We start from the raw sequence: 26,565 nt of genomic DNA, 5'->3' as shown, positions 1-26,565 counted from the left end.
AGGATCACCTGTGGACACCCCCAAGGAGGCCTGTGAGCTGCCAGGTGACAGCAAACGTTCCCTTTGCTGACTGTGCTCACGCGCCCCTCCTGGGCACCATCGGGGTGACGTTGTGGTTCCCACGGGCAGGCCCTCTGGCTGGGAGCAGAGGCACCCGTTGCCTCCCAGGGCTTCCCGTAAAGATGTGACTTCATCTTGGCTGAAGACACAAAAGGAACTGAAGATTCCTCGTCAATCTAAACGAAGGAAAGTAACTAGAAGCAAAGACCTGGCTTCAAATTCCACTGCCTCCCCTTCTCCCACCTGACATTAGGCAGGGCACCGGGCCTCTCTGGTCTCAGCTTCCCGGTCTCTAAAAGGGGATTACACGATGCTTGCCTCACAAGGGTTTTGTGAGGAGCCAATGAAACAGCAGCTTTGCCTGCATCTTGCCTCCCCTCCTCTTGAATCGTCTGTAAGAGGTAAGACATCAGGTGTTTGGTGCACTTAACATAGGGCTTTGGTGGAAGGTAAATTAGTTAACGGTTTCAAATCATCGTCTCATCCTGCTGTTAACAGCCTGAAAGGTCACACGCAGGTTGATTTGGGAACCTCCCACCCAGTGCTGCTACTTTCGGGCAGTTGGGACCACCTTAGATGCCTTCTGTGCTCCAGCCCATCCTGCCTTCCTGCCTTCCCCTCCGCGGTTCCGCCTCCCAGACCTTACCTGAGGGCAAGACTGCATCCCAACTCTGGGTCTTTACTGTCCCTCACAGCCCTATTCTCTGCATCTCGAAAATATTTTAAGGGTGAGTTTACAGGCCACCTCTTCCAGGAAGCCCTCCGCGCTTCAACCAACGGATCTGAGTTCCTGTGCTGTCTCTGAGCCTCTCTTATGTATCAGTTTCAATGAGCTACTTATACCTGTTTCACCCACTGCACTAAGAGTTTCTTGAGAGTAGGGTGCACATCTTACCGTTCCCCACACCCTAGGGGCCAGCACAGGTCTCAATAAAGCTTTACCGAAAGAATGGCTGCAGCTCACAGTGTCTGAAGAGAGTATGTGTCTTTTCCCATTAGATATAAGTGATGAGAGGGACAGAGTGATATTTGTCCCTAGTAGTGCTTGTCCCACAAATCGCTTGTTACCTTAGTGAGTAGGGATGATTTTTTTTTTTTTGGCCAGGATACCAGCTTTGAGACAGATGTCCCCATCACCTGCTGGGCCAGACCTTTGTTTCTACACACATCAAGGAAGCAAGTCAGCCTCATGACAGGTTGTCAGCAGCGGAGACGAGAAAAAGAAGCCCTGACACGTTTGTAGCCTATCACGTGTGGCAAGATGCCATTACACTACAAAGCACTAGGGCTCGGGTATCATATTTGCGCCTCGTGAAAACTTTGTGAGCTGGGCAGGGCCAGGCAGGATGCTTCCCCGTGTTTGTAAATGAAGAGGCTGAGGCATGATGGGATACCAGGTCTGGACTAGGGGTGGGTCTGGGTTTTCTGATATACTGATCCCACTGGGCCGTGCTGCTCCGTTACCTCTTATGTGAGCATCATCCTCACAAACGCTGGGCTAGAGAGGACAGGCAGGGCTGCTGACCCATTTCACAGATGAGAACCCTGAGGGTGTGAGACATGAAGCCCATCACAGCCTCGGCAAATAGAGGAAGAGTAAGCTGCAGGGAAGCCTGTGGGGAGAGGAGCAGGGGACCTGCCCTGCATCTCTGAGCGGCAACGTGCAGCCTCAGGGCTCTGGAAAGACGGCCGAGGGTCCCTACAGGAACTGGTTGTGTAGGGACCTCCAAGGTGAGAAGACAAGCATGGGCCGCAGCCAGGCCAGGCCAGGTGGGCAGTGGTGCCCGGGCCTTTCTCTCTCTAGCCTCTCCTGCGTAGCATCTCCTTTGAGGTCACAGAACTCAGCGAGGGAGGCAGGCCGGGGCGGTTCCCCCATTACAGTCAGAAGACTGAGGCAGAGAGGCATGTTCCTGCCAGCACACCAGCCTTGGATGCCACCTGCAAAACTGGCAGCGCCACCCAGAGCTCACAAGTCACCACCAACTCCCACAACCATACCCTTTATGAAAAGTGCAAAACAGATTTTAAAAAAATTCTTTCTTTGGTTTTATACATATAAAAGGTCAACATCTGTGGGTGGCTCAGCGGTCCTGATCCATCAACTAGAGATGTGGTTGCCTTCGTTCAACAGGCGACACGGGATTCTGGAAATGGCCAAGAGTGGGGCCCCCAGGCAGGCAGCGTGGAGAGTCTGTGCCCCTCTCCTTCTCCACGCTCCTTCCAGCTGCCTCTGGGAGCTAGGGACCTGGTTTCACCTGGAGAAGGTGGAGGGGCGCTCAGCTGGGGGACGCGCAGGACGCAGGGCCTCTGCGTGGCTCTGCATGGAGGGCAAGCAGACTGCCGGGCCCAGGGTGGCAGGTGCCGTGCGGGTCAGCTCAGCCCACCTGGCGGTACTGAAGGTGAGTCAGGAAACTGGAGGGCATCGGGCTCCTGAATGTTTCCAGACCCCCTGCGGCACTAGGCCTCATCTGGCCCAGGAGGCCTAGAGTCAGAGACTCTGGGCTGGAAGGAACCATGAAGGTCTTCAAAACCACCCCTCCCCGCATCTGATGCCCTCCCCGCAGCGTAGCCCCCTGGTTTTGCTTGTTCACCTCCAGTGCTGGGGAACTCGGTCCAGGCTGGGACAGATTGAATTCGCACTGGCACCCTGTCACTTCCACCCCCTGGTCCTGGTTCTGATTCCAAGCAGGACGAGAGCAAGCTCACTCTCCGTGGCGGCCTGCAGAGGTCTTCCCATCCCTGGAGCTTCTTTGCTGAGGTCCCACACCTCCAGTTCCCCATCCACGCCCCAGCCTGGTCCCCACACCCTCCCCATCTCGGCCGGAGTCCATCTCAACATTCAGGGCCAGGTGGCTCTCGGGGCTCCAGTGCTGCACGGTCAGTGCAGGGGGATCAGTCCTGCACCACCTCCTTTGGGACCGTGTGCCTCTGTGGGCCCAGTCCAAGGTCCTGCCACACTAAACTGATAGCTAGCCACGGTCAATCTGTCCGCTCGGCTCACGTCATGCCAGCCCCGGCCCATCACTGTGCCTTGGGATCTTGGGCGCCAAAGGCAGGGCCTCAGTCATCTTGCTGAACCCCCATCTGAGCGGGTGCTCCCTCGGGACCCGGGTGCGGCTTGCTCGGCCCCTCCTGCCCTAAGCGTCTGTCTCCACGATGCACTTGAGGAACATGGTGTCGTCCTTCACGTAGGCATGCTTGGGCGACTGCAGCTTGTTGAGGGGGAAGAAGAGTGGGCAGCCGCTGGCCACATTGGTTTCGCTCTGGGGCCGCTGGAAGGATGCTGAGTTCAGGTCGGGCCGGAAGGCGTCGATGGCGTGCTCACGGTTGTTCTGGTCGAGCAGCATGAAAGTGACCTGCGGGGCAGGGGCCAGTGGGAGATCAGGGACAGGGTCTGTGCCTGTCACCCGTGCAGCCCCTCTAACCCTGAGCTCACACTGATCAGGAGTCAAAGCAACACGTAAGGACCACACATGGCGTACAGGAAGAGCCCAGAAACGGAAGCACCTGGTACCGTGAGCAGGCTTCAGGGGTGTCCCACGATTAGAGCTCAGGTGTTCTTAACAGGAAGGGGGAATTCAGATGTCACTGCCAGTTGTGGTTGGCTGTTGGGGGCTAAAGGGGGGACTAAGCCCGGACAAGGAGGTTGGACTCCATAACCCAAGATGTCCCTTCCTGCACTGAGATGTCTGTCTGATCCTTCAAACACAGCTGGACCTTCCCAGGCGAGAGCAGACAGGCCTTCCACTGAGCAGACGGCAATCAACACCCTGAAACACGAACCCAGCTTCTGGTCTGTACAGGGGCCCTGTGCGCCTCCGAGAAGCCAACGATCTCAAAGTGACACACAGCCTCCTCCCTGGCACACGTCACTGAAATGCCCATCGCCCACTGCAGCAGTCAGTTCTCAGACTTGGCTGCACTTTAGAATTCCCTGGGAAGGTCTGAAAACTCCCGATGCTCACGCCTCACCATCTACGGGAGTGAGACCCAGTCATTAGTATTTTAAAAATCCCCCCAGCACATATGGGAACCACTGACCTACTGACTCATAGCCAGACCACTGCGGCACTACCGCTTCCACCCCACCTGCTCGCCCTTATCTTCCTCCACCCAGCTGAGGTGTGGAGTCCACACCCTCCCCTTCCCTCCCCCACTCCCTTGCTGCCGCCGTCCACCTGCGGGGAATCCCTGCCACACTCCCACCTCCAGTGGCCCTTTTAAGCATTTTTAACAAACTTTATTTTTCAGAGCAATTTTAGGTGCACAGCAAAATTGAATGGAAAACACAGATTTCCGAGTACATATCCCCACACGACCTCCTACACTGTCAACATCCCCACCAAAGCGGTACATTTGCTGCAGGTGATGAACCTATGTTGACGCATCATATTCACCCAAAGTCCCTAGTTTAAGGTTCATTCTTAGCGTTGTACATTCTATGGGTTTGGACAAATGTATAAGGACGTGAATCTTATCATTATAATAGATAATTCAGAGTATTTACACTGCCCTAAAAATCCTCTGCGTTCCACCTATTCATCTCTCCTCCCCTCCATGAAATTCTGGCAACCACTGATCTTTTTACTATCTCCACAGTTTTGCCTTTTCCAGAATGTCGTATAATTGGAATCACACAGTATCTAGGTTTTTCAGATGGGCTTCTTTCACTCAGTAATATGCCTTTAAGCTTCCTCCATATCTTTTCGTGGCTTGGTAGCTTATTTCTTTACAGCACTGAATAATATTCCACTGTCTAGATTTACCAGAGCTTATTTATCCGTTCACCTACTGAAGGACATCTTGGCTGCTTCCAAGTTTTGGCGATTATGAATAAAGTCACTGTAAATATCTGTCTGCAGGGGTTTTGTGTGGACGTAAGTTTTCAACGCATTTGGGTAAACACCAAGGAGTGTGATTTCTGGGTCACATGATAAGAGTATGTTTAATTTTGTAAGAAACCGCCAAACTATCTTCCAAAGTGGCTGCGCCATTTTACAGTCCCACCAGCAGTGAGGGAGAGTTCCTGCTGCACCACATCCCTGCCAGCATTGGGTGTTGTCAGCGTTTGGGATTTTGGCCGTTCTAAAAGGTGTGCAGAGGCATCTCCTCCTCCTTCCCTTTTTCTGAGAATGCTGTCAGTTCAGGCCAGCCCCACAGGACCTCCTCCAAGAGGTTTTCCTTATTCACCCCCAACATGAACTTCATCTCTACATGTCTTCCAGAGTCTCTGGTCCAAACATTTTAGCTCCTAGACTCAGAATGCAGCAAAGAGCCTTGGCTACTAGATGTGAACTCGGGCTCTTGTTTTATGAGGGGAAACTGACAGCACGGAGGGCAAAGGATCTGCCGAGGTCACACAGGCAAGTTCATGGCTCAATCAGGATCAGGACCCAGGTTTCCTCCATCCCACCCCCACTGTCCCCCAGGCCCATACCTTGTTCCGGAAAGGCCACGGCAGCAGAGCATCATACTCCCCTCTCATGATCACGATGAAGAGGGACAGGTGGGTCCTCTTCCCCGTCCCGTCCCCATTCAGGTAGAGCCGCAGGCACAACTTGTATCCGTACTTGGCAGTGTAGAAAGCTGAAATGAGGAAGCCAGAGTCAGCGCCGAGGCAGCTGGAGAGTGCTGGGCTTTGCAGATGAGGAAACTGGGACTGACAGTTAGGCATACCCAGGTCATGGCTCAAAACTACAAAATCGGGACTTCCCTGGTGGCACGGTGGTTAAGAATCTGCCTGCCAATGCAGGGGACACGGGTTTGAGCCTTGGTCCGGGAAGACCCCACATGCCGCAGAGCAACTAAGCCCGTGCGCCACAACTACTGAGCCTGCGCTCTAAAGCCCGCGAGCCACAACAACTGAGCCCGCGCACCACAACTATTGAAGCCTGCGTGCCTAGAGCCCATGTTCCGCAACAAGAGAAGCCACCGCAATGAAAGGCCCAATGCAGCCAAAAAAAAAAAAACCATAAAAATGAAATCTGGGGATGGAGCTCAGCATTCTTCTCCGTTATAGAGCATCAAATCTTGGAGATCATCTGGCCTGGTGGCTGTCAAAGGCCATCAGAATCACAGATTGCCCCTGGAGCTTCTGACTCAGTAGTGCTGGGGTGAGGACTGAAAATTGGCTTTTCTAACAGGGGATAGAGATGCTGCTGGCCCTGGGATCACACTTAACCAACCTGCATTTTGTAGTCGGGAACCCAAGCCCAGCAAGGGGAAGTGGCTGGCCACAGTGTCACAGTGTACTGGGGGCAGAGACAGAATTAGGGGCCAGGCCTCCTACCTCCCAACACGGACTTCTTTCCACTGCCCTAGGCCAGGCGGCTGGGGTCTCCTGGAGGCTGGGAGAGAGTGCGGTGAATCACAGTGCTGCCGGCCACCGCTGGCAAAGGCCCCCGGGATGAATCATCCCCTGGTGATTAGGCACAGGGGCCTGTGGGCTCTCTCCCTGGGCAGCTGAAAGAGCCATCTGAGTGTGGGTTCCAGTAGCCGTCACCATGAGGGCCCTTCTGGGAGGGGCTGAGCAGGGACAGGGTGTGGAGGGTATGCGGGAAGGAGTGGAGGAGGGACAGGCTGACAGTCTGACTCATCTGTGCCCCTTGTGTTTTGGTAGAACAGGAAGCCAGAGACACTGCTTGCTTTTTCCCTCTCTGGAAAGAAGCCAGGACAAAAAAGCTTACGTGTAGGAGGCGAGGCCACCCCCTGAAGGGGCTGTCCCTGTTCCTGAGGAAAGGGGGGCTGGCTTTGGGACCCAGCCTGCTCTATGGTGTGGGGCAAGCTCCCATGCCCCTCTGAATCCCAGCACTGTTGACCTTGGGTGTGTCAGAGGAGCAGATGGCCAGGAAAGGCACGAGGCTGGAGCAGATGTGAGTGGTGGTTAAAACTGCCATCGGCAGAAATCCTCCTTAACGACCCACCCGTTTACTTAGAGGCACGCGAGTGAGGCCAGGGGAAAAGCACACAGGTCTGAGCACAAATACACACATTGTTACACAGACAGCTATCAGTTAATTAGGAGAAACAACAACCGAGTAACTGCCTACTTCATGCAAGACATCGTGCCAGGCCCAGGGGCCCCAGAAGCGACTAAGAACTGCCCCAGTGTACACAATACTCAATCACGTGCTCCCCACAGTGGTACACAGAGAGTTCTCCACTTGTCTTATGTCAGACCACGGGGTCTCGGAGGGCGGGGCCCCATGGTATTTACCTGTGAAAGTCACCCTGGGCTTCCCTCGCACCTACACAAACTTTGGTTCACAGTGCACTCTCTTTCACAACCGATATCCATACAACATAGATCATTTTATTCCTAGTTGCAGACCATGACGGATGTCCAGGGAGGTACGCCTGGTGCAAACAGCCCCTGATCCACGCGGCTGAGCGGGGAGGGGCCTACTACCTCCGCGGGCCTGGTAGGGCCAGGGGCCCGAATGGACACTGGCCTAACTGGACGCAGCCCGCCTGTCAGAGTGGAACACACACACCCCCCGCCTCCCCCAGCTGGTGTCTGTGCCCCCGGGGAGGCCTTACCTGGGGAGAAGAGGCTGACGGTCCTGCCGCAGGCTGACTCATGGCACCGCCTGGTGACACTGGTGACCTTCCATAGGAACGTGCCGTCGTAGGAGGCCTCTTCCATGAGGCGGAAGCTCTGCTCCAGCTTGCCCAGGGCCTGGTCTTTCTGGGCCAAGGTCTGCTGCAGCTCCATCACCTGGGGCGGGGAAGCCCATTCAGCCAGGGGCACCAGAATCCAGCTTGGCGGTGGGATGGGGACAGCGGGATGTAGAGACAGAGCTGCCCCCGAATTTGCTTTCCTTGCCTCCCTCAGCCACGTGCATCTGCCTTTGTACATGCTGTCCCTCCTGCCCGGGATTCCTTTCCCTTCCTTGTCCACTGGCCAACTCCTGTTCGTCCGTCAGGAACCTGGCTCACAGAGTTCTTCCTCTGCAAAACACTTAACCACTGCCCTAGCTCAGCTGGTTTCTCTCTTTCATCTTCGATCTTATAGAGGCTTTACAACCACCTGAGATATATTTTTCTGCCTTTCCAACAGGATAGATGGTCTCCCCTATCAACGGCTGGGCCCACGCTCATTTTATCTGTGTCCATGCCTTGCACAGTGTTTGGCACGTAAGAGTAGAGCCAGGAAATTCGTTAATGAACTGAAGACACAGTCACTGCCCTCGGGGAGGCCATCACCTTCCAACTGGGGCAAGAGTTACATAAATAAATCCTTTACTTCGCCACCCAAACCCAGTGCCTGGCTCTTCTGGTAGGTTCCTCCACTGACATTTGAAAGAATACAAATTTATTCTTGGGTGTACTCAGGTAGGGAAGTCAGGAATGGAAGTGAGTGTCCTTAAAGAAAACTGAAGCCCTAATTTTACGGATGGGAAAGCTGCAGTCCTGTGATTTGCCCAGATCTATACAGCAAGTTAATGGTGGACCTGGAACGAAAATCCAGGCCTAACTCAACATGAGACGGTGAAGTAATGTTGCTGCCCCCCCCAAAAGCAACATTAACATTGTGACTGGTTACATTAAGAAAAGTATAAGCTCTGGAACAAAGGAGGGGACAGTCTGGTGCAACCAAGAACTGTCAGATAAGTGGATTATCTGGTGGTTTGACACCACCACTCTGAGTGTGTGGAATCCTTTAGAGGCTGAGCCAGCACATATGAGGACAGCATGAAACGATGTGCTCTGATGAAGTGGTGAAGGCACTGGGGGTGTTTCGCCTAAAAAAGGAAACACTCAGGATATTATTACTGAGTGCTCATCTCTGAAGGGCTTCCACGGGGCCTAGAAGTCAGATGTTCTGGGGGCCCCGAGGGGCAGGGAAGACACAGGAGGCTGATTTTAGTTAAGTATGAGGGAGAACTTTCCAGTGGTGCAAAATGTCCAGCTGTGGAATGAGATGCTTGGGGTGGGAATAGTCTATTGCAGAAGTTTAAGCAAAGGAAAGGAAGCACTGGACGGGGGAGTTTGACCTTGACTATAACTTCTGACTCAGTCCTCTTCCTAGAAGGCTGTGGGATGCAGGAGAGATATTTTTGAAGCAGGAGTGACTGGTCTGCACAGGGAGAATGCTTAGCAGGAAGGCTGGTCCTCTGCTCTGGAGACAAGGTGGGGCGGTGGGGGGGGGGGGCCCTGAGCTGCCTTGAGGGTAAACGTGCCTCCCATGCTCACCCTCCGTTCCAAGCTCAGGATGTGCTCACGGCCCAGCCGGCTCTGGTGGATGGAGGCGGCCAGGGCCAGGTGGGAGGCCTCCACCTCCTTGTTGAGGACGGCGACAATGTTCTCAAACACGCACAGCTTCCCCTCCAGCTCAGTCAGGAGCTTCTCCTTCATGAAGTGCTGCAGGGCCAGCTCCTCCTGGCTCTCGGAGCAGGGGGCCCGGTAGCAGTCCACCTCTAGGTCCCCAGCTGTCTCCACAGCCCCCTGCAGCTGCAGGTCTGACAGATTCTGCTCCAGGGCCATGGGTCCAGACCCCAGGCCAGAGCCCAGCTGGGCCTTCCACTGTTTCATGAACCCTAACAGCAGGTTCAGGTGGGTAGCCTGGGAGGTGACCTCATGCTCCTGCATGAACTTTGGGCCCCCCTGCCAAGAGAGTGGGGCTGATCAGTGAAAACAGAGGGGGAGGGAGGACCAGGGAGCAGTGGAGAGTCCTGCCACCAAAGGTTGCCAAGGGAAGTCATATCCATTCATCCGGCCAAGGGAAGTGTACAGCAAGAGGGATTCGGAGAAGGACCCTGGCATGAGACATACCCATGATGAGCTGTGTCCATCCCAGCCTCCAGAGCAACAATTCTGCCATGCCCTTGAGCGCAGTGATGATTCAGGACCATGGAGAGAGGCAAAGGGGTTTCTGGGGGTGTGGGCGGTGGTCATTTTTGTGATGCTACAATGCCCAGGTGAGACATTAAGAACTCCCCTGAGTACGAAGGTGATTTACTAGTGATATTGTTGCTTGGGAAAGTCATGTAAGGTACACCCAGAGGCATAGCTTGATGTTGTGGGAACATCCCGGAGGGGCTGATGGGAAGGTCTGAGACTATAGTATACAGATAGATCTCCTCTCTCACACTCAGATGCTTACCTTGAAGGCGCAGCCAACACCTGCAAAGGGACACCCAACTCCAGCCTCAGCCACCTCGGGGTGATCCTGGAAATAAGAACCATGTCACTGGAGGTTATGGGGCTCCCAGTGGCACTGGGGCTCTCTGCAAAGCACCAGCATCCACCAGGCATGAGCTGGGCTGGGCCACAAAACTTGGCACATGCTGTTCCTTCTGATTCAGCCGTCCTGTAACCCTCCTTCAGAACAAGAGCAGGGCCCCTGCTGTGATCCTGGGAAGCGCTGCCACCTCTCCTGATGGGACATGTTCCACTCAGTCCTGTAATCATCATTTACTTTTTGGTTGCCCCCACTGGTCTGGGGGCTCTGTGAGGGCCTCTAACAAGCAACTTGACAATACTGTTAACCTATGTATAAGTCTGAGGAGTTTACAAAATGCTTTCATAGTCATAATTCTTCCTAGGGCCCCTAACAACACTTGGGGATAGCAGGGTAGGTTTTTTGTTCCCATCTGATTGATGAAGAAACTGAAGCTCACAGAGGGGCAGGGATTTACTCAAGGAGGAACAGCTAGGAAGCAGCACGGCTCCAGGGATCTTCCTACCCCATGTCTCTATCTCTTATCAAGAGTAAGTCCAGGGCTTCCCTGGTAGCGCAGTGGTTGGGAGTCCGCCTGCCGATGCAGGGGACACAGGTTCGTGCCCCGGTCTGGGAGATCCCGCGTGCCGCGGAGCGGCTAGGCCCGTGAGCCATGGCCGCTGAGCCTGCGCGTCCGAAGCCTGTGCTCCGCAACAGGAGAGGCCACAACAGTGAGAGGCCCGCGTACCGCAAAAAAAAAAAAAAAAAAAAAGAGTAAGCCCAGGAGAGACTGGGAGAACACTTTTTCCTAAACATAGACCTGGAAAGGGCTTATATCCAGAATATATAAAGAACTCTTACAATTCAATAAGACAAACAACCTAATACAAAATGGGTAAAATACTGAACAGATACTTCACAAAATAAGATACACAAATGACAAGCCTATGTAAAGATGTTCAACATCACCAGTCATCAGAGAAATGCAAATTGTAACGAAATGCCACTGTCCACTCACGAAATGGCTAAAATTTACAAAGAACGAGAATATCGAGCTTTGGTGAGAACGTGGAGGAACTGAAACACTCATAGGTTGCTGGTGGGAATGCAAAATGGTACAACTACTTTGGGAAAATCTATGGAAGTATCTCATAAAGTTAAATCATACATACACAAGACCGTGCTTATCAAGTTATCAGACAACCCACACATTCCACTCCTAGGAATTTACCCAAGAGAAAGTGAAAATATGTCCGGGTACATGTAAATGTTCACGGCAGCTTTACTCATAAGAGGCCCACGCTGGCAGCAATCCAAGTATCCATCAACTGGTGGATGGATGAACAAAGTGTGGTATATCCGTACTCCAGGACACTACTCAGCAGTCAGATGGACTGAATTACTAATATGTGCGATAATATGGAGGGACCTCAAAACATGCTAAATGAAAGAGTCAAACACCAAAGACTACATACGAGGATTCTATTCTTACAAGATTCTAGAAAAGGCAAAACTATAGTGACAGAAAATAGACCAGTGGCTTCCTGGGCTGCAGCTGGGGGAGACTGACTGAACAAGGGCACAAGGAAGCTTTTTCTGGTGCAGAAACATTCACCCTCCTGACTGCAGGTCACACGACTGTATACATTTCCCGGCATTCATCAATCTGTACACTTAAAATGAGTGAATTTTATTACATGTAAATAATACCTTGATTTTCCAAGAGCTTTGTTGTTGTTTTTAAGAATAACCTCATGGGGTGATGTGAAGGGAGATTTGGATGAAAGGAGGGGAGGACAGAGGTCTTTTGGGCTGAGCAAATACAAAGCCACACTAGTTATTATTTTCTAATAGTAAAATAAGTGAGAGCTGTGGGCTTAATGAGTACAGTTGGTTTGGGACACAGAGCACAGCCCAGCAAAAGGCCACCCCCCACTTTGCCCCATTGCCCCGGGCTTCAAGCACAAATTGCTCCCAACAAAGAATAGAAAACAGATGTTTTACTGGGGAGGGGTGGGTAGCCTTGTCAGGGAGACTGCAATGGCTTTGGAAAGTGCCCTGTGATGCAGCCTCTCCCAGAAGGTAGTTCCCGACATGAGGGAAGGATGGAGGGCCTGAGGCCAGTGAGGAACCTGGCGAATGCACAAGGGGTCATCTCTCAGGCCCTGAAACTCCCTACGAGCCCATGATTTGAATCCTCTGCCGTTCTAAGGGTATATGCTTGAAGTGAGAGTCAGAGGGAGGTAAAAACGTGAAAGTGATAGAACTAACGGTGGGAGTCCAGAATCGCCCACAGGTGGAGAGGCACATGTTCCTTTGGCATCTGAGTCCTGTGGTGTGTCTGTGCAATGAAAGCCCATGCAGGCTGGCAAGTGCTACATGGGTGGAGCGGGCATCCTTATTGCCATGTACAATGGGAGTGGGTTGGGACCAGCCTCTCATGTCTGGCAGAGGAGGGGCAGGGGGTAACTTGAGAGGCCGCTGGTGGCCAGCCAGGCTGCCCAGAGTCCCACCATCAGTCACTCAGTCTCTCATTCCTTGGGGTGCTTTCCAGGGTTAAGGGGGTGGGCTCTGGAGCCAGACTGTCAGGGTGCAAAGCGCATCTCTGTCACTTCACACACTATCTATGTGGCCCTGGGAGAGTTATTAACCTCTCCATGTCTCAGTTTCCCAGTCTTCAAAATGAGTATAATAACAGAACTCCCCCTATAGAGTTATGGTGAGGATTAAATGCCATAATATAAGTAAATTCTGACATGAGTGACCTACTGTGCTATAACAAAATACCACAAACTTATTGGCTTAAAACAACCCCCATTGAGACTTCCCTGGTGGCACAGGGGTTAAGACTCCACACTCCCAATGCGGGGAGCCTGGGTTCGATCCCTGGCCAGGGAACTAGATCCCACATGCATGCCGCAACTAAGGAGCCCACCCACGTGCTGCAACTAAGGAGCCAGCGAGCCGCAACTAAGACCTGCCACAACCAAATAAATAAACAAACAAACAACAACAAAAAGCCAACCCACATTTTTTGGGTTGGCCAAAAAGTTCGTTCTGGTTTTTCATGTCATGGGAAAACCCGAACGAACTTTTTGGCCAGCCCAATATTATCTTACAGACCTGGAGATCAGAAGTCCTAAAAGTTGAGCAGGATTGTGCCCCTTCTGGAGGTCCAAGGTGAGCACCTGTTTTCTTGTTTTTCCAGCTTCTGAAAGCCACCCGCATTCCTTGGCTCAGGGTCCCTCCCTCCATATTAAAAGGTAGCAGCAGAGCATCTTCCAATCTCGCTCTGATTCTGATTCTCTTGTCTCCCTCTTTTGGGGGCCCTTGTGATAACAATAGGCTCACCAAATAAGCCAGGGTCATCTCCCCATCACAAGATCCTTAATTTAATCACATCTGCAAAGTCCCTTTTGCCATTGTTATGGGCTGAGTAGTGTCTCCCCACCCTGAATTCATATAGGGAAGTCCTAGCTCCCATGAACATGACTGTATTTGGAGACAGTCTTTAAAAGAGGTAATTAAGTTAAAAGGAGGTCATTAGGGTGAGCCCTACTCCAATATGACTGGTGTCCTTATAAGAAGAGAAAATTAGGACACAGACATCCAGAGGGAAGATGATGGGAAGATGCTGGGAGAAGAGCGTATCCACAAGCCAAGGAGAGGGGCCTCAGAAGAAACCAACTCTGTCTAGAACTTCTTGCCTCCAGAACTGTGAGAAAACAGATTTCTGTTGTTCGCACCACCCAGTCTGTGGTACTTAGTTACGGCAGCCCGAGCAGACTAATAGAGCCATGTAAGGTAACATATTCACAGGTTCCAGGGACTAACACGTGGACATCTTTGGGGAGCATCATTCTGCCTGACGTGGTGCTCAGTAAATGTCACCCATGATTAGTAGAAGTACTATTATTAGCAAAATTATTCCTGTGGATTAAGCACTGCCCTTGGGACATCTTTTTCCTTTTGCTAATGGCTGTCACATACACGCGTCTCATTTAATCCTCACATCTCAAACTCTTAATAACTAATTCTGTAAAACCCTATTTTCCCACTGGAGGTTCTGCCTCTCGTGTAGGTGAGGAAGCTGAAGCTGAGATGGCCGGTGACTTGCAGGATGCAAGTTTGGGGCAAGGCTGTGGCAGAGGCCAGGGGCCTGGAATCTACGGCCAGCGTCCTTCCTCCCCACCAGGAGTCCTCACCTTGACTAAAGGGTAGCCTCATCTGAAGTCCAGGGACCGAGGGGACTGGAGAGGGAAGGGGCTGGGGTCGCAGAGGAGGAACGGGGCATCTGTCCTGAGCCAAGCCTGTGCCTGTCTGGTGCCACAGGAGGCCCCTGTGTGAGCGGTCTTATTGCTTGCAAACTGCTAAAAATAAAATTCGCAGTGGAATTTCCTCTGAGGAGGAAACAGAGAAAACAAAATCCCAGCCCTGAGGGAACACTTGTCCTTCTGTCCACGTCCGAGAAGTCTGGGGGTGTGTGGTGCTCCCAGCTTCCCTGCTTCCCCAGGCCCTTTGTGACGGGGTCAGGAGAGCTCCATCAAAGGGCCCCCACTTGGGGACCTGGGGGCCTCCGAGAATGTGAGCGTCAAGAGGGTGCCGGGAGCATGAGAGCTGCCTCCGTGAAGCTACTGCACAGAGCGGAGGGTCTGCAATGTGCCAGGCACTTCCCACGCTACTGTGCTGGGCATTGAGGCTGGCCAAGGTCTTGGATGCCAGGAGGGGCTGTTTTTGCTTGGGTCTCAGCTAGTGCTGAGGGAGAGGCACTCGACAGTGACAGGGTGGACTCGGTCCGCTCGCGAGTTCCTGCCCGCCTCTGTACCTCAGTCAGTTTCCTTTCTGGCAATCTCTGCTTGGCTCAACTGCCACCTCCTCCAGGAAGTCCTGCCTGATTCCCCTAGTTGAAAGTAGTCTTGCCCATTCCTGTTTCCACAGCATTTGGTGGATTCCAGCACTTAAGGCGGACTGTGTATTTAAACCTGTGTAAAACATTTGGGGGTGATCCACCATCTGGAGGCAGCAGAGAGAAGATGTCAGCAGCCTAAGGGGCAGGAGTGGGAGCCTGGCTCTGCCCCCCCTTTGCTGTATGACTGGTGCAGGCACACCTCTTCACTGAACCTCAATATATTACCCACTGGTGAAATAGGGGTATCACCACTGTGCATGACACAGGATGTCACGGGATCGATAAGGTTACAGATGCAATTGTCAAGCTCAGAAGTGTAAGGGGGTTCATTTCCAGGCATTGCATTTCAAAGGACACAGATATGCACAGAGGCTGAGGACAGACTCAAGATGGACGTGGTCAGCGTCCTTCCACAGACTCAGGACCGCCTCAGGGGACAGGAGGCTGACTGACTTACTTTTTGTGGCCCCAAGGGAGACAGACTTCAGCTCAGTACCAACAAAGAGGAAAATGGTACAACAGTTAGTTCCCCATGGTGGAAGTCGTGGTTTCATGCAGTAATGAGCTCCCCATCACTGGAAGGACACAAAGCCACTTGGCAGGAATCCAGTACAGAACGGAAATTGGACTAGACAGCTTGACCTCCTATCATTTTCTGATTCTAGAATAATTTAAGGCACTCTTGTAAGCCACTGGCAGCAGATGCCAGCTTGCTTTTGACCTTCCTGAGTGACCTCAGAGGGAAGAGAGTGAGAGAAACAATCCCATTCACAGGGTCTCAGGCAGACAGAATTGACTGCTATTTCCCAGCCACCGGGTCGTCCCCTACTTCATTGTCACTTCTGTAGGAAGGTCATTCTAGGCAAGAACCAAGTCTCTAACCAGGTCAACAGTTATCCTTTAATATCTTCTTCTTAACATGAGCTAATCGGTCTCGGGCTTTGAGCACTTCTTAGAGAGACATTAATCTAATGAAGTCAGAGGAGGAGGACAAACTGATAAGCAGATGGCATGGAAAGTGTTGCAAGAATGGGCACCTTGGGGCTTAGCTCAGCTGGTCTCCGGCCCGGCCTGTCGACCCCACCTTCACTTCCCAGGTTTCCCCAGATGCACAGACTGCAGAATCACCACGTATACAAAGTGTTGATTTATAATCAGCTGCTTTCCTTTGGTCAAAAGTCCCCCCAAAGTTCCCATTGGGTCAGAAGCTGAAGGAGTCCCTGGTCTTTCCACTTGTGGCTTTGTGCAGGTGTCAGACCACTGGCTCACCCCACCCCCCAGCTTTCCACTGGGGGGTGTACCCTCCTCCCACTCTGTAGCTTGTTTCAGTGCCTGTAATTCCATGATTAGAGTCACTTCATTTGGTTTAAGGCAGCAAGTTTCAAACTGTGCTCTGCAGGGCCCTAGGAATCCCCAGTGTCTCTGAGGGGCTGGGACAGGAGAAGGAAGTGGGGTAACCGAAAGGACAGGGCTCCAGGCTCCCCTTTAATCAGAACGCTTCTACTTTCATCTGATTTCACATTAACAAAGATGAAAAAATTAAGACTACTGGGTTGAGAGATATTAAAATATCTCATCTTTATGTTATCTAAGATTTGTACAATGAATCTGTATTCATTTTGTTAAGAGGCAAGAATAAACCACGTCAAAACAACAGCCCTGATGCCTTCGGGCAGGCAGGTGCCTTAGAAAGCATCTAGCCCATGTCCTCTCTTTCGAGGGTGGAGTACAAAGATCTCAAACAGGGAGGCTTGGAAAGTTATTCCATGGGTGTTAATCCTATTAGCTCTTAACCACATTGTAGAGTACAAAGTTCTGGGGAAATGCACGGGAGCCTTACTATTATTCCCTTGAGGACCTGCGGGGGGGAGAGGGTTGCTGACAGGAAGACAGGAAAGCCCTCAAAACCAGCTCTGGTGGGACAGGAAATTCCTCCAACTCTCTGCAGGAGAGGGGCCAGAGCGGAGAAGGGGTAAGGAGGCGTGGAGACCTGCCTGCCTCTGGTTCCACAGCGGGAGGGAGAGCTGCCCTGCCAGCCACTGACTGGCAATGGGACATTGCAGATGCTGGAAAGACCCTGCACAGTCAACCTAGCATCTTCACTTTACAGGTGGAGACAGGGGAGTCATCTCAGCCATGCACTGAATTATAAAGCCATCGTCAGACACCAGTCTCCTGACCCCTGGGCCATGGTTCGGGCAAGGGTGGAGCTTTGGTTGAAAGGAGCCAGTGCCTCACAGTGTGGACAGTGCTGGTGGCCAAGTTGGCGAGACCCTGGTCATGAGGGAGCTTTGCAATGAGATGCCCCTGTGGGTGTCGGGGTCCATGTGTAAGAGGGGGTTAGATTTACAGCAGGGATTCTTAAAGCTTTGGATTCACAGACCAATACCAGTTTGTTTGCTTTTTAAATTAGGAGATTAAAGATTGTCATTTTAAAATTTTACTAAATAAAGGCTTTACCCCCGCATTCTATCACCTATCACGATCATTTCCTTTATACAAAGACATGAATAGGAAGGGCATCATCTCAGAGTAAAGGTTGACTCTATAAATGGAAAGAATTTACTTTTATAAGAAAAACTCATAACAATTTCCTTTTTTTTTTTTTTTTTAATCATTTTTGTCATGAACTGGTGGGAATGGACCAGTGCTGGTCAACATGTGGGAACCTCTGGGCTGGACAGATGACCTACGAGGGTCCTTCTCCAGCTCAGAAGGGCTGGGGTTCTAAAGTGATGCCTGAGGGTATCTCTTTGGCCCCTCACACTACCAAAGTTGTATCTTATTCCTGGAAGCACGGTTTGGCAGAGCCGGAGAAGTGAGATGAGGATGGCCTGTCCCTGTCTGAGGGCAAACAGGGCCAGAAAGAACTGTCTAGGTCAAGAGTTGGCAAACTTTTCCTGTCAAGAGCCAGATAGTGAATATTTTGGGCTGTGAGGCCTCTGTTGCAACTATTCACCTCTGCTGTTTCAGGACATAAGCAGCTACAGGGACTTCCTTGGTAGCACAGTGGATAAAACTCCACGCTCCCAATGCAGCGGGCCCAGGTTCGATCCCTGGTCAGGAAACTAGATCCCACATGCATGCTGCAACTAAGAGTTCGCAAGCCACAACTCAGGAGCCTGCCTGCTGCAACTAAGACCCGGCACAACCAAATAAATATAAATACATAAATAAATATTAAAAATAAAAAAGCAGCCACACGCAAGGCATATATACATGAGTGAGTTGTGGCTGTGAACCAATATAACTTTATGTAGGGACCTGGAAGTTTGAATTCCTTATAATTTTCATGTGTCACAAAATCTCATTCTCCTTTCAATTTTTAGAAACCTTTTAAGTGTAAAAACCATTCTTTGCTCGTAAGCCGTACAAACAGGCGGCAGGCTGAGTTGGGCCCGCAGGCTGTGGTGTGTTGACCCGTCTAGATGCTGTTCTCACCCTGAGTCTGTCACGGGTCGGCCAGGTGGCTTGGGGCAAGTTGCTTCCCCACCGCAAATGTCAGTCTCCTCACTGCTGACAAAATGAATTCAGTCTAGACTCAGACAAGGAAGGAGCCACCTGGCAGGGACTAGGTGGGCAGATATCTACTTGGCCTCTTCCCCTGCCAACGGAGACAACTGACAGACAGTCTTTCCTGGCAGTGCCAACTTACCTGCTCCTGAGACAGAAGGCTTCCTGGCCTTTCAGATGGTGTGTCATCCCCTTTGCATTTGGGACAGATTCGATCCTCACCATTCCTGGGGACACATGAACAAATGCCACTGAGTGAGGCATTCACGACTCCATGGCACCAACCATCGTCCCCAGAGCTCCAAATGCCTAGCCCTTGCCCAGTGTGGCAGCTGATACCAATGAGCGTGCAGCTCCACAATCCCAGACCCACCATTCCCAAACCAATGTTTTCCTGTAGTTTGCAGTGAGCTTCTCTGGCAGCCAAACCTGATCTGAAGTGACTAGAGGCTATTCAAGCCCCTACTTATCCCACTTAGTGTGAATATTTATGTTTGCAGAAATATTCATTGCTTGATTATAAGGTGCATCCCCAATTCCCGCTGGATGCACTGACTTGCTTTTCTAAAATCTGAAAAACTTCTCCATTCCAAACTACATCTGACCCCATGGGTTCAGATAAAGGATTGTGGATGTGCAGCTATATTAGTTCTTCTCAGCTTCCTCTATTTTATTTTGGTCTCTTATTTTTAGTAATTACAGATGACCATGGCCTCTCAGAATAAGAAGGGGCCTCCGAGAACACCTAGCCTGAGGTTCTTAACCAGGAGTGGGTGCCAGACTCTGAATGGGGTGACACATGGTCCTATGTGCTTTAACAAAGCTCCCAAGCGATCCGGTCCTCAGTGAGAGCAACGGGTCAGGCCCATTATACAGGAAGGAGAATGAGGCCTCAGAGGACGTATGGATCCACCAAGGTCGAGGGAGGCAGGCGCAGAGCTGGGCAGAGCTCTTCAGGCCTCAGGCCTGGATCCCTCTCCCACCTCTGCCAGGTTTTGGAAGGACAGCGAAGGAAGCCAAGAGACCCATTGCAAAAGCCTGAGATGAAGTCAGGATGGTGAAACCAGTCGAGCTTTGCTCCTCCCCCCACCTGCCCTTCTCACCACCACCTCTCTCCGCCTTCTCTCGGCCTCCTCCTTTGTGAAAGCATTGGAACTCCTCAAGCTTGCCTGAGAAGTTTCCCACCTTCTTAAACTGTAAAGTCCCAAACAAAAGTCTTGCTGGGGGTGCACGGCAGTTTAAGAACACATCTGCCAGGAAACTGACCTGCGGCAAACTGACCTCATCTGTCCATTAGGCCTCACTGTCCTCATTTGTAAAATAGGGTAATAATAGTATCCACCTTTCCAAGGAGCTTCTGAAGACACAAGGAAAGAGTGCTTGGCACACAGTTGGTACATAATAGTTGCTTAAGGTGGGATACTGACGATCATATTGATGTCACACCTCTCTGAGTTATTTATATTTTACATATAAATATACACATATTTTAATATATAATATACAATGTAAATTATATACGTATATTTTATACACATGCAAAATGTGTGCATTGTATATATTTATATGCAAATATATACATATTTTATATATACATCCATAAATGTATAATATATGAATACAAAAAATATCTAGTCCCCTTTAAAAGCATTCCCAGCAAACAGTCTGAGGTGATGGGTGATATTGTGGAAGAAGATATATTTGTACAGCAGTTTGTCATTTACCAGGGAGTTTATATTCATTATTACAAGGATTTTTTGGAATGTTATTGACTGGGCCTTGTAACAATCCTGGGAGGTAGAAAATCACTTTACAGGCATTTTACAGACAAGGAGGCTGAGACATCAAACAATTTGCACAGGCCACACAGTAAGTAGCCCAGCTGGACCCAGAGGCTCTCCCCCTGACCCCGGATGGCCTTCTGCTAAGGGAGCTGACGTCTTTCTGTGGCTACTTCTCCTCCCACCAACAGTCAGACGGGGCAGTGTCCAGGACCCTTGAGGAACAGGTGTGGAAGCTGAGGCCAGAGAGGTGAAGTCACCTGCCCAAAACCACAGCTCCTCTCACCCCCGCCTCCCGTGAGGGGTCCCTCCCTGGAACCTCCTTCCCACCCGCCTCTTCTCCTCCGACCCCTCACCTCACGTTCTCAGAGAGACAGACGGCGCAGCAGAGGGGCCTGGGCTCTGGTGGGTCCTGGCAGACGGTGGGGGGGCACCCAAAGGGGAACTCGTTCTCATCGGGGGCCGGGTGGCGGCTGCTGGCCGAGCCAGAGGCCATCGCAGGGTCCCAGGCTGGCTGGTGGGGGGCCCCTGTTCAAGCTCCTCTGGGGAGGGGACCAGCTCCGTGGAGTCTGTGCTGGGAGAAGAGGTGAGTGCTGGCCGGGCCCCCCTCTCTGATGTGCAGGAGTCTGATGATTTTATCTTCTCGCTGGCTTGTGCGGTTCAACGTCACAGCTGAGTCACAGCAGGGATGAGACAGGAATTACCCTTTGTGGTGAAAAAAATCCCCTGGATGGTGACTGCAGGCTCTAGGAGTGTCCAGTCATTCTTTTGAGCAAGAGGGAGGGGAAAGCAAGTCAGAGAGAAAAAAGAACCGTGTCACGGACTTTCAGGAACCACAGTTAGAGTTTCCCCAGTCGGAGGACCTCAGGCTGCCACTGGCTTCCTCCACTTCCTCCCCAGGGGACAGGAGCAGAGAGAGCCCCAGTCGGTGATTTGTCTATGTTCCCTGGAACCTCCGAGCAGCCTAGGATACTCGGTGTGGGTGTTCACTGCCCCGGTGGAAATCCCCAGGGTTCTGGAGTCAGGTCCAAAAATGCAAGTTCCGTGCATATTAGCTCTGCCCTGTCCAGAGTATCTTAGGTAAAAGTCACTTTTGCACAGCGGGTCTCAGTTACCCCATCTGTTTATTAAAAAAAAAAAAAAAAAAAAGGAATTGCAACAGGATTATCTCCAAGACTTCTCCGGGGTCTAAAATTCTGGGACCGCATGGCCAAGGCCAGCAGGAAGGCTTCTGATGGCCCAGCCCTGCCCGTGGCGTTCTTCATCAGTATGTGTGACACCTGGCCCTCCCCTCTGAAGTCCGAGGCCTCAGGACCATGGACTGCTCAGGGCCCTACCTCCACGGCCCCACTCAGGAAGTCATAGGTGGCCACAGACTCGGATCAGGCGCCACCACTTCCTGGCCCTGAGGAGAACAAAGGTCTAAATAAATACAAGGTCACGAGGAGTTGGTCTCAGCAGCCAAGTGGGACGCAGATCCATGGTTGTGTGGGAAGCATGGCTCCTGGCACATCTACCATGCCCCAGGCAACATTTTCCTTCCTATTCCTTAGAGCAACCTGTTAGGAATTCCGCAGGCATGGGGAGGCACAGAGGAGCAAGATGCCTGGTCCAAAGTCACACAGCACCTGGTGGTACAGCACGATGACCACCAGGTCTGTGGGACTCTAAGCTCTGTGTTCTTCCTCCCATTCAAGAGAGGCAAAAACAAGGCAGCTTGGTGGAGCCTACAGAGCCCAGGATGGAGGTCAGAGCTTCTAGCCTTTGTTTTCTCACCTACCAAATGGAAAAGATGATCCCTCCACATCTTTCTATTCTGCTGGGTTGCTACTAGGGGTTTTGCAAACTTTCATAGTAGTTTCAAATCACAGGCTTCGAGGTCTGACAGATCTGAGTTGGGACCCTGAGTCCATCACTTACTAGCTGTGGGTCCTGGGACAAGGTCAGTAACTTCTCTGCACCTCAGTTTCTGCATCTGCAAAATGGGGTTAATATTAATACCTACTTCACCTGACTTGTAATCACTAAATGAGATCATGGGTGAAAGCATGGCATGGTGCACGGCCCAAGTGAAGTGCCCGAAAAACTTTGATATTGATGATGGCCACAGCCCTTCCAGCTCCTCAAGGTCACGAAGAAAGACTAAAATGGTAAGTTATGCTTATATAGTGTTTTCACATCCATCAACTTTAGATGAGCCTCACAAGTGGGCAAGGCAGGTCTGACGTTGTCCTCTGACCCTAGTAAATTCAACTGTCCACTTTCCCGGGAGCGATGCCGAGTCTGCCTGGGGTTGCTGGCAAAGAGGGCATGGCACCCTACCCTACTGCTGCAGTGTAAATCAGGACCTCCACCCTCACCTGGGCCAGCCCTGACCTGGCCCTCTCAGCAAACGACCTTGAGGCCTACTTCGGAGAAAGACTATCAGAAAGCCACTCACTTAACCACATACCCCAAACCTGCAAACTTCCCTGCGTCCCCACCTGCTCCCTCCTTCCCTTGGTTTGGCACAGGAACCCAAGATTTCTCTCTCCATCCAAGTTCTTCGGTCCCTTTCTCTCTGCTCCCTTTTCTCTCCCCTCTGTCTTCAATGCCTCCCAGCTCCTTCCTATCAGCAGCAAAATATCGCAAGCTGCTCTAATAATTACAAGTGAAAAGTAACAGGTGCTTTTAGTGCCGTGTTAAGTGCTTTTACAGGCACCATCTCATCTAAGCTTCACGTGAACCCCATGAGGCAGGTATTGTCATCTTCATCCCCGTTTTACGGAAAAGGGAACTGAGGCACCAAGAGGTTCAGTGACATGCCCAAGGACTCCCCGATAGTGAGTGGGGACTCGGGAGCCCTGAGCCTGTGTTCTAACCACACATGGTGCTTTAAAACGCCCTTTACCCTCATTCCACATTCCTCTCCAACATCTACACCTTCTCACTTTAACATAACTCCTAGAAAATACTGTCTACACGGACGCTCCGCTTCCTCACTCCAATCTCCATGGAACCATCTCCCCAAGGTTCTCAAGGTCGAGGGTGCCAAATGTCCGGGGCTTGTCCCAGTTTCGATCCAACCAGCCCCGTGGCCAGCACCTGACACGCCTCTTGGCGCCTCCTTTCCAGTTCCCTTCCTTGCTGTGGCCTCCTGCACCCGTTCCGTGCTCCCCACCCACTTCTGTGGCTGCTCCTCCTTATGTCTCCTTGACTCCCTTCTCTTCCACTCTGAACCGCCATCAGCCCCATCTCCGCGCCTCCCCCCGCCGCGGGCCTCGAAGACGCGGAGTCTCTGCACTGTTACACCCGCGTCTCCCCAGCCTTCCACTTGTCCTTCGGGGCGCAGCTGGACCAGACCCCACTTTCCCTGGGAGTCCCGGTGGGCCGCCCCAGGATAAGGTTGGGCTCCCAGCTTTGTGATCCCACCGCGTCCCGCAGCCGGATTATAATCACCCCCCGCCCGGCTCAGTGACGCCGGATGACCTGTCCGTGTCCCCCAGCCCCGTTCGTGCGCCCCGCGCGGGCTGGTGACGGCCGTCTCGCCACCGCCACATCTCCGGATGCGTGCGCACTGATGGGAGCAGAGCGGCGCCCGCGACTATTCAAGGATGAGCCCCCGCAGGGCTGCCCCGGGCGTCCGCAAGAAGAGCGGGGGCAGCGAGTCCGGGGCAGGGCTCTGCAGCCGGGATTCCAGGTCCCGGAGGCGCGCGGGGGGGGGGGGGCGCACTTGGGCAGCCCCCGCCCCCGCCCCAGAGAGCTGGAGCCGGGCTGTCCCGGGCGGGGAGCGCTGGGGCGGCGGCCGGGAGCCCGCGCAGTCCCGGGGCGGGTGGGGGCGGGGTGCAGTGCAACCAACCTTGGCGCCGCCGCCGCTTCCCAGCGGCCCGGCGGGAGCTTCCGGTGGCGCGAGGACTCGGCCCAGGCGGCGGAAACCGGGGAGGGCAGGCCCGGGGCCGGTTCCTGCAGCCGGAGCCGCCTTTCCGAGGCGGCCTCGGGGGCGGGGCGAACGCTCCCCGAATGGGGAAACGAGGCCCGGGGGGGCATCCGCGGCGTCGCAGGCTCTGTTTTTCCACTGAAGACTGACCTTCCGTTCTCCTCCACGCGCGAGTTCCTGGCACGTGTGTGGGACTCAAAGTGTTCGCAGACTAAACGAACACGGACTTGGGACTTGAACCGCCATCCTGTCCCCTGCCTGCCTGCAATCCCGCGTGGGGTGGGGCGAGCAGCAGCAAAACCCAAGTCTTAGCCCTCTTAGATTCCTGCAAGGTCCTAGCACAGTGTCAGGTTCGTCCAAGCTTATTGGGTTGGAGCACTCAGCGAAGAGATGTACAGAGCGGTTCTGAAGGCACGGGGCTTCCACAGAACTGGGTATTTTCAGGAACCGTTTCTGGTTTTGTCTAAACACACACACAGCCACTTATTCCCTATGAATTTTGTGTATATCAATCAAAGTAGTTATGGTACTTAGTGTTGGGGTAGAATTTCTGTCTAAAAGGTACAAACAACCGTTATTTTTGCGAATTTGATGAAGGCTCCTTCTCCATCAAGACCTAACATCTGCAGGACTGTTAGCTGAGGAAGGAGTGAGCCTGCCTACTTTGTTGGTTTTGTTTCCTTTCTGTGGCTCAGAGGCACCCATTACATTCTCTATGTATTAGGGTCCCATTTTTTGTCTTGACACCAACTGGAGTTGGGAACTGTGTTTTACTCCTTTGGTTTTGTTTGTTTTTAACCTGGGATGTATTTAAGCCTCTCACTCACCTGGGGCAGAACTCCCAGCTTCTGCCTGAGGAGCTGATGCTGCAGGATAGAATCCTCCTGGAGAAAGGAGGGCCTCGGTCCTACCTGGAGGGGAGGCGCCTGCCTGCAGACAAGCAGAGGGTCTCAGGGGCCTCCAAGACAGGCAATCTGTGGGACACTGACCAGAGGTGGCTTCTGTGGTCACGTTCAATTCTAAGAGAAAAGGATTTAGAGCTTTGAGTCTCTGATTTAAAAATTCATTGATTCTCAGTGCAGTGGGACCTCTAAAAGCCCTTCTCTGCTCCCACCTCTCTCCCACCCGCCCCCTTCCTCCCTGCCCCGGGCCAGTGTAAGTGAGCAGGCAACCTGACTTCACTGTCTTCATGTGCCACATCCTGTTTTCAGATTAATGAGCTCATTTGGTGGAAATTTACCAAGGGAAATAGTTTAATTTTGGAAAGTACCAAAAACTTATCTGTAGTCACTCGACTTATTTTTGGGGGCTCTTGAAATAGAGGGGGCATCACCAGGGGACCTCTGAGCCCTCAGCAAGTGGCAAGCCTGCAGAAATCGAAAGCGGAGCCCAGTGATGCTTAACCTGACTCAGAAAGGAATCGAAACCCTTTGGAGACCACTCATCTCTACCCAGTAGAAAAAAAAATTTCTTTTTCCCAAAAATAAGTTTAAGAAGAAAAGTAGTCCATCTGGCTAAGGCCTAAGATCTGGTGGTATGAACCTGGGGCCATGATTGGGGAACAAGAAAGCACACACAGGGCAGTAGGGAATGTTTGAGCCTCAGCAGTCCCACTCACATCCATAATCTGCTCTGCTTGTTCTACAAAGCACCAAAAGTTTTCCATTCTCCAGTTTTGCCCCAATCCTTCAGCTGTCAGGCTCTTGACATTGAAGTTGCCTGCTAGCCTTGTAGCCTTTTGAGCTTGTGATTCCTGCAAGGAACTAAGGACTGAGTGGCCAGGAGGACTATGGAAAATTAAAGTTTGGTGAGCCATTCTGCATTGAAGATGGTAGAGCACGTGTGACAAGCCCCGTAAGTGTCTGACCACCTCCTGGCCTGCCCTGTTTCCTAGAGGAGAGATTTTTCATCCCTTCTGAGATGCAGAAGAGAAAAATGGTGAAAACTGACAAGGCGCTGACAGTTCAGTACTGGAATGAAAGGAATTGTGTCTTCCTTCTCTGCCCCCATCTGAAATCCATAGTGATATTTTGGAGGACATATTTCTATTTTGGAATGAGCACTGGACTAGGAGTCAGGATACTTCTGCTCTTTTTTTTCTCCCTGCCACTAAAGTATTTGGGGGGCGGTAGATAAATAGATGAATGCTTAAGCAATAATTCAAGAAATAATAGTCCATAGTTTTTTTGTTTTTGTTTGTTTTTTAGTGGAAAATGACCTTAAA

The 26,565-nt window shown here is 51.9% G+C and overlaps 1 protein-coding gene across 7 annotated transcripts; it reads right to left on the bottom strand.

The window, feature by feature from the left end:
* Positions 1 to 1,729: 1,729 nt before the first annotated feature.
* TRAF1 (TNF receptor associated factor 1) lies at positions 1,730 to 24,580 on the bottom strand. 7 transcript variants are annotated; one of them, XM_070045686.1, is made up of 9 exons: positions 24,264 to 24,580; positions 22,346 to 22,400; positions 20,782 to 21,190; positions 18,787 to 18,871; positions 10,166 to 10,231; positions 9,256 to 9,666; positions 7,600 to 7,777; positions 5,498 to 5,646; positions 1,730 to 3,416 (listed from the first exon to the last, which is right to left on the bottom strand). In XM_070045686.1, exons 3-9 carry the CDS (start codon positions 20,919 to 20,921, stop codon positions 3,198 to 3,200), a joined length of 1,248 nt encoding a protein of 415 aa, XP_069901787.1. In that variant the 5' UTR covers positions 20,922 to 21,190; positions 22,346 to 22,400; positions 24,264 to 24,580; the 3' UTR covers positions 1,730 to 3,197. The 7 variants fall into 7 exon arrangements, with proteins under 7 accessions (XP_069901787.1, XP_060156532.1, XP_030714708.1 ...); XM_060300549.2 differs by lacking the exon at positions 24,264 to 24,580 and adding an exon at positions 23,894 to 24,139 and having other exon boundaries at positions 20,782 to 21,545; XM_030858848.3 differs by lacking the exon at positions 24,264 to 24,580 and adding an exon at positions 23,894 to 24,139.
* Positions 24,581 to 26,565: the final 1,985 nt, after the last annotated feature.

The sequence above is a fragment of the Globicephala melas genome, chromosome 6 (genome assembly GCF_963455315.2).
Source record: "Globicephala melas chromosome 6, mGloMel1.2, whole genome shotgun sequence".
Classification (NCBI taxonomy): domain Eukaryota; kingdom Metazoa; phylum Chordata; class Mammalia; order Artiodactyla; family Delphinidae; genus Globicephala; species Globicephala melas.
The sequence above is the reverse complement of the archived record's forward strand: the minus strand, read 5'-3'. Positions and strand labels throughout refer to the sequence as shown.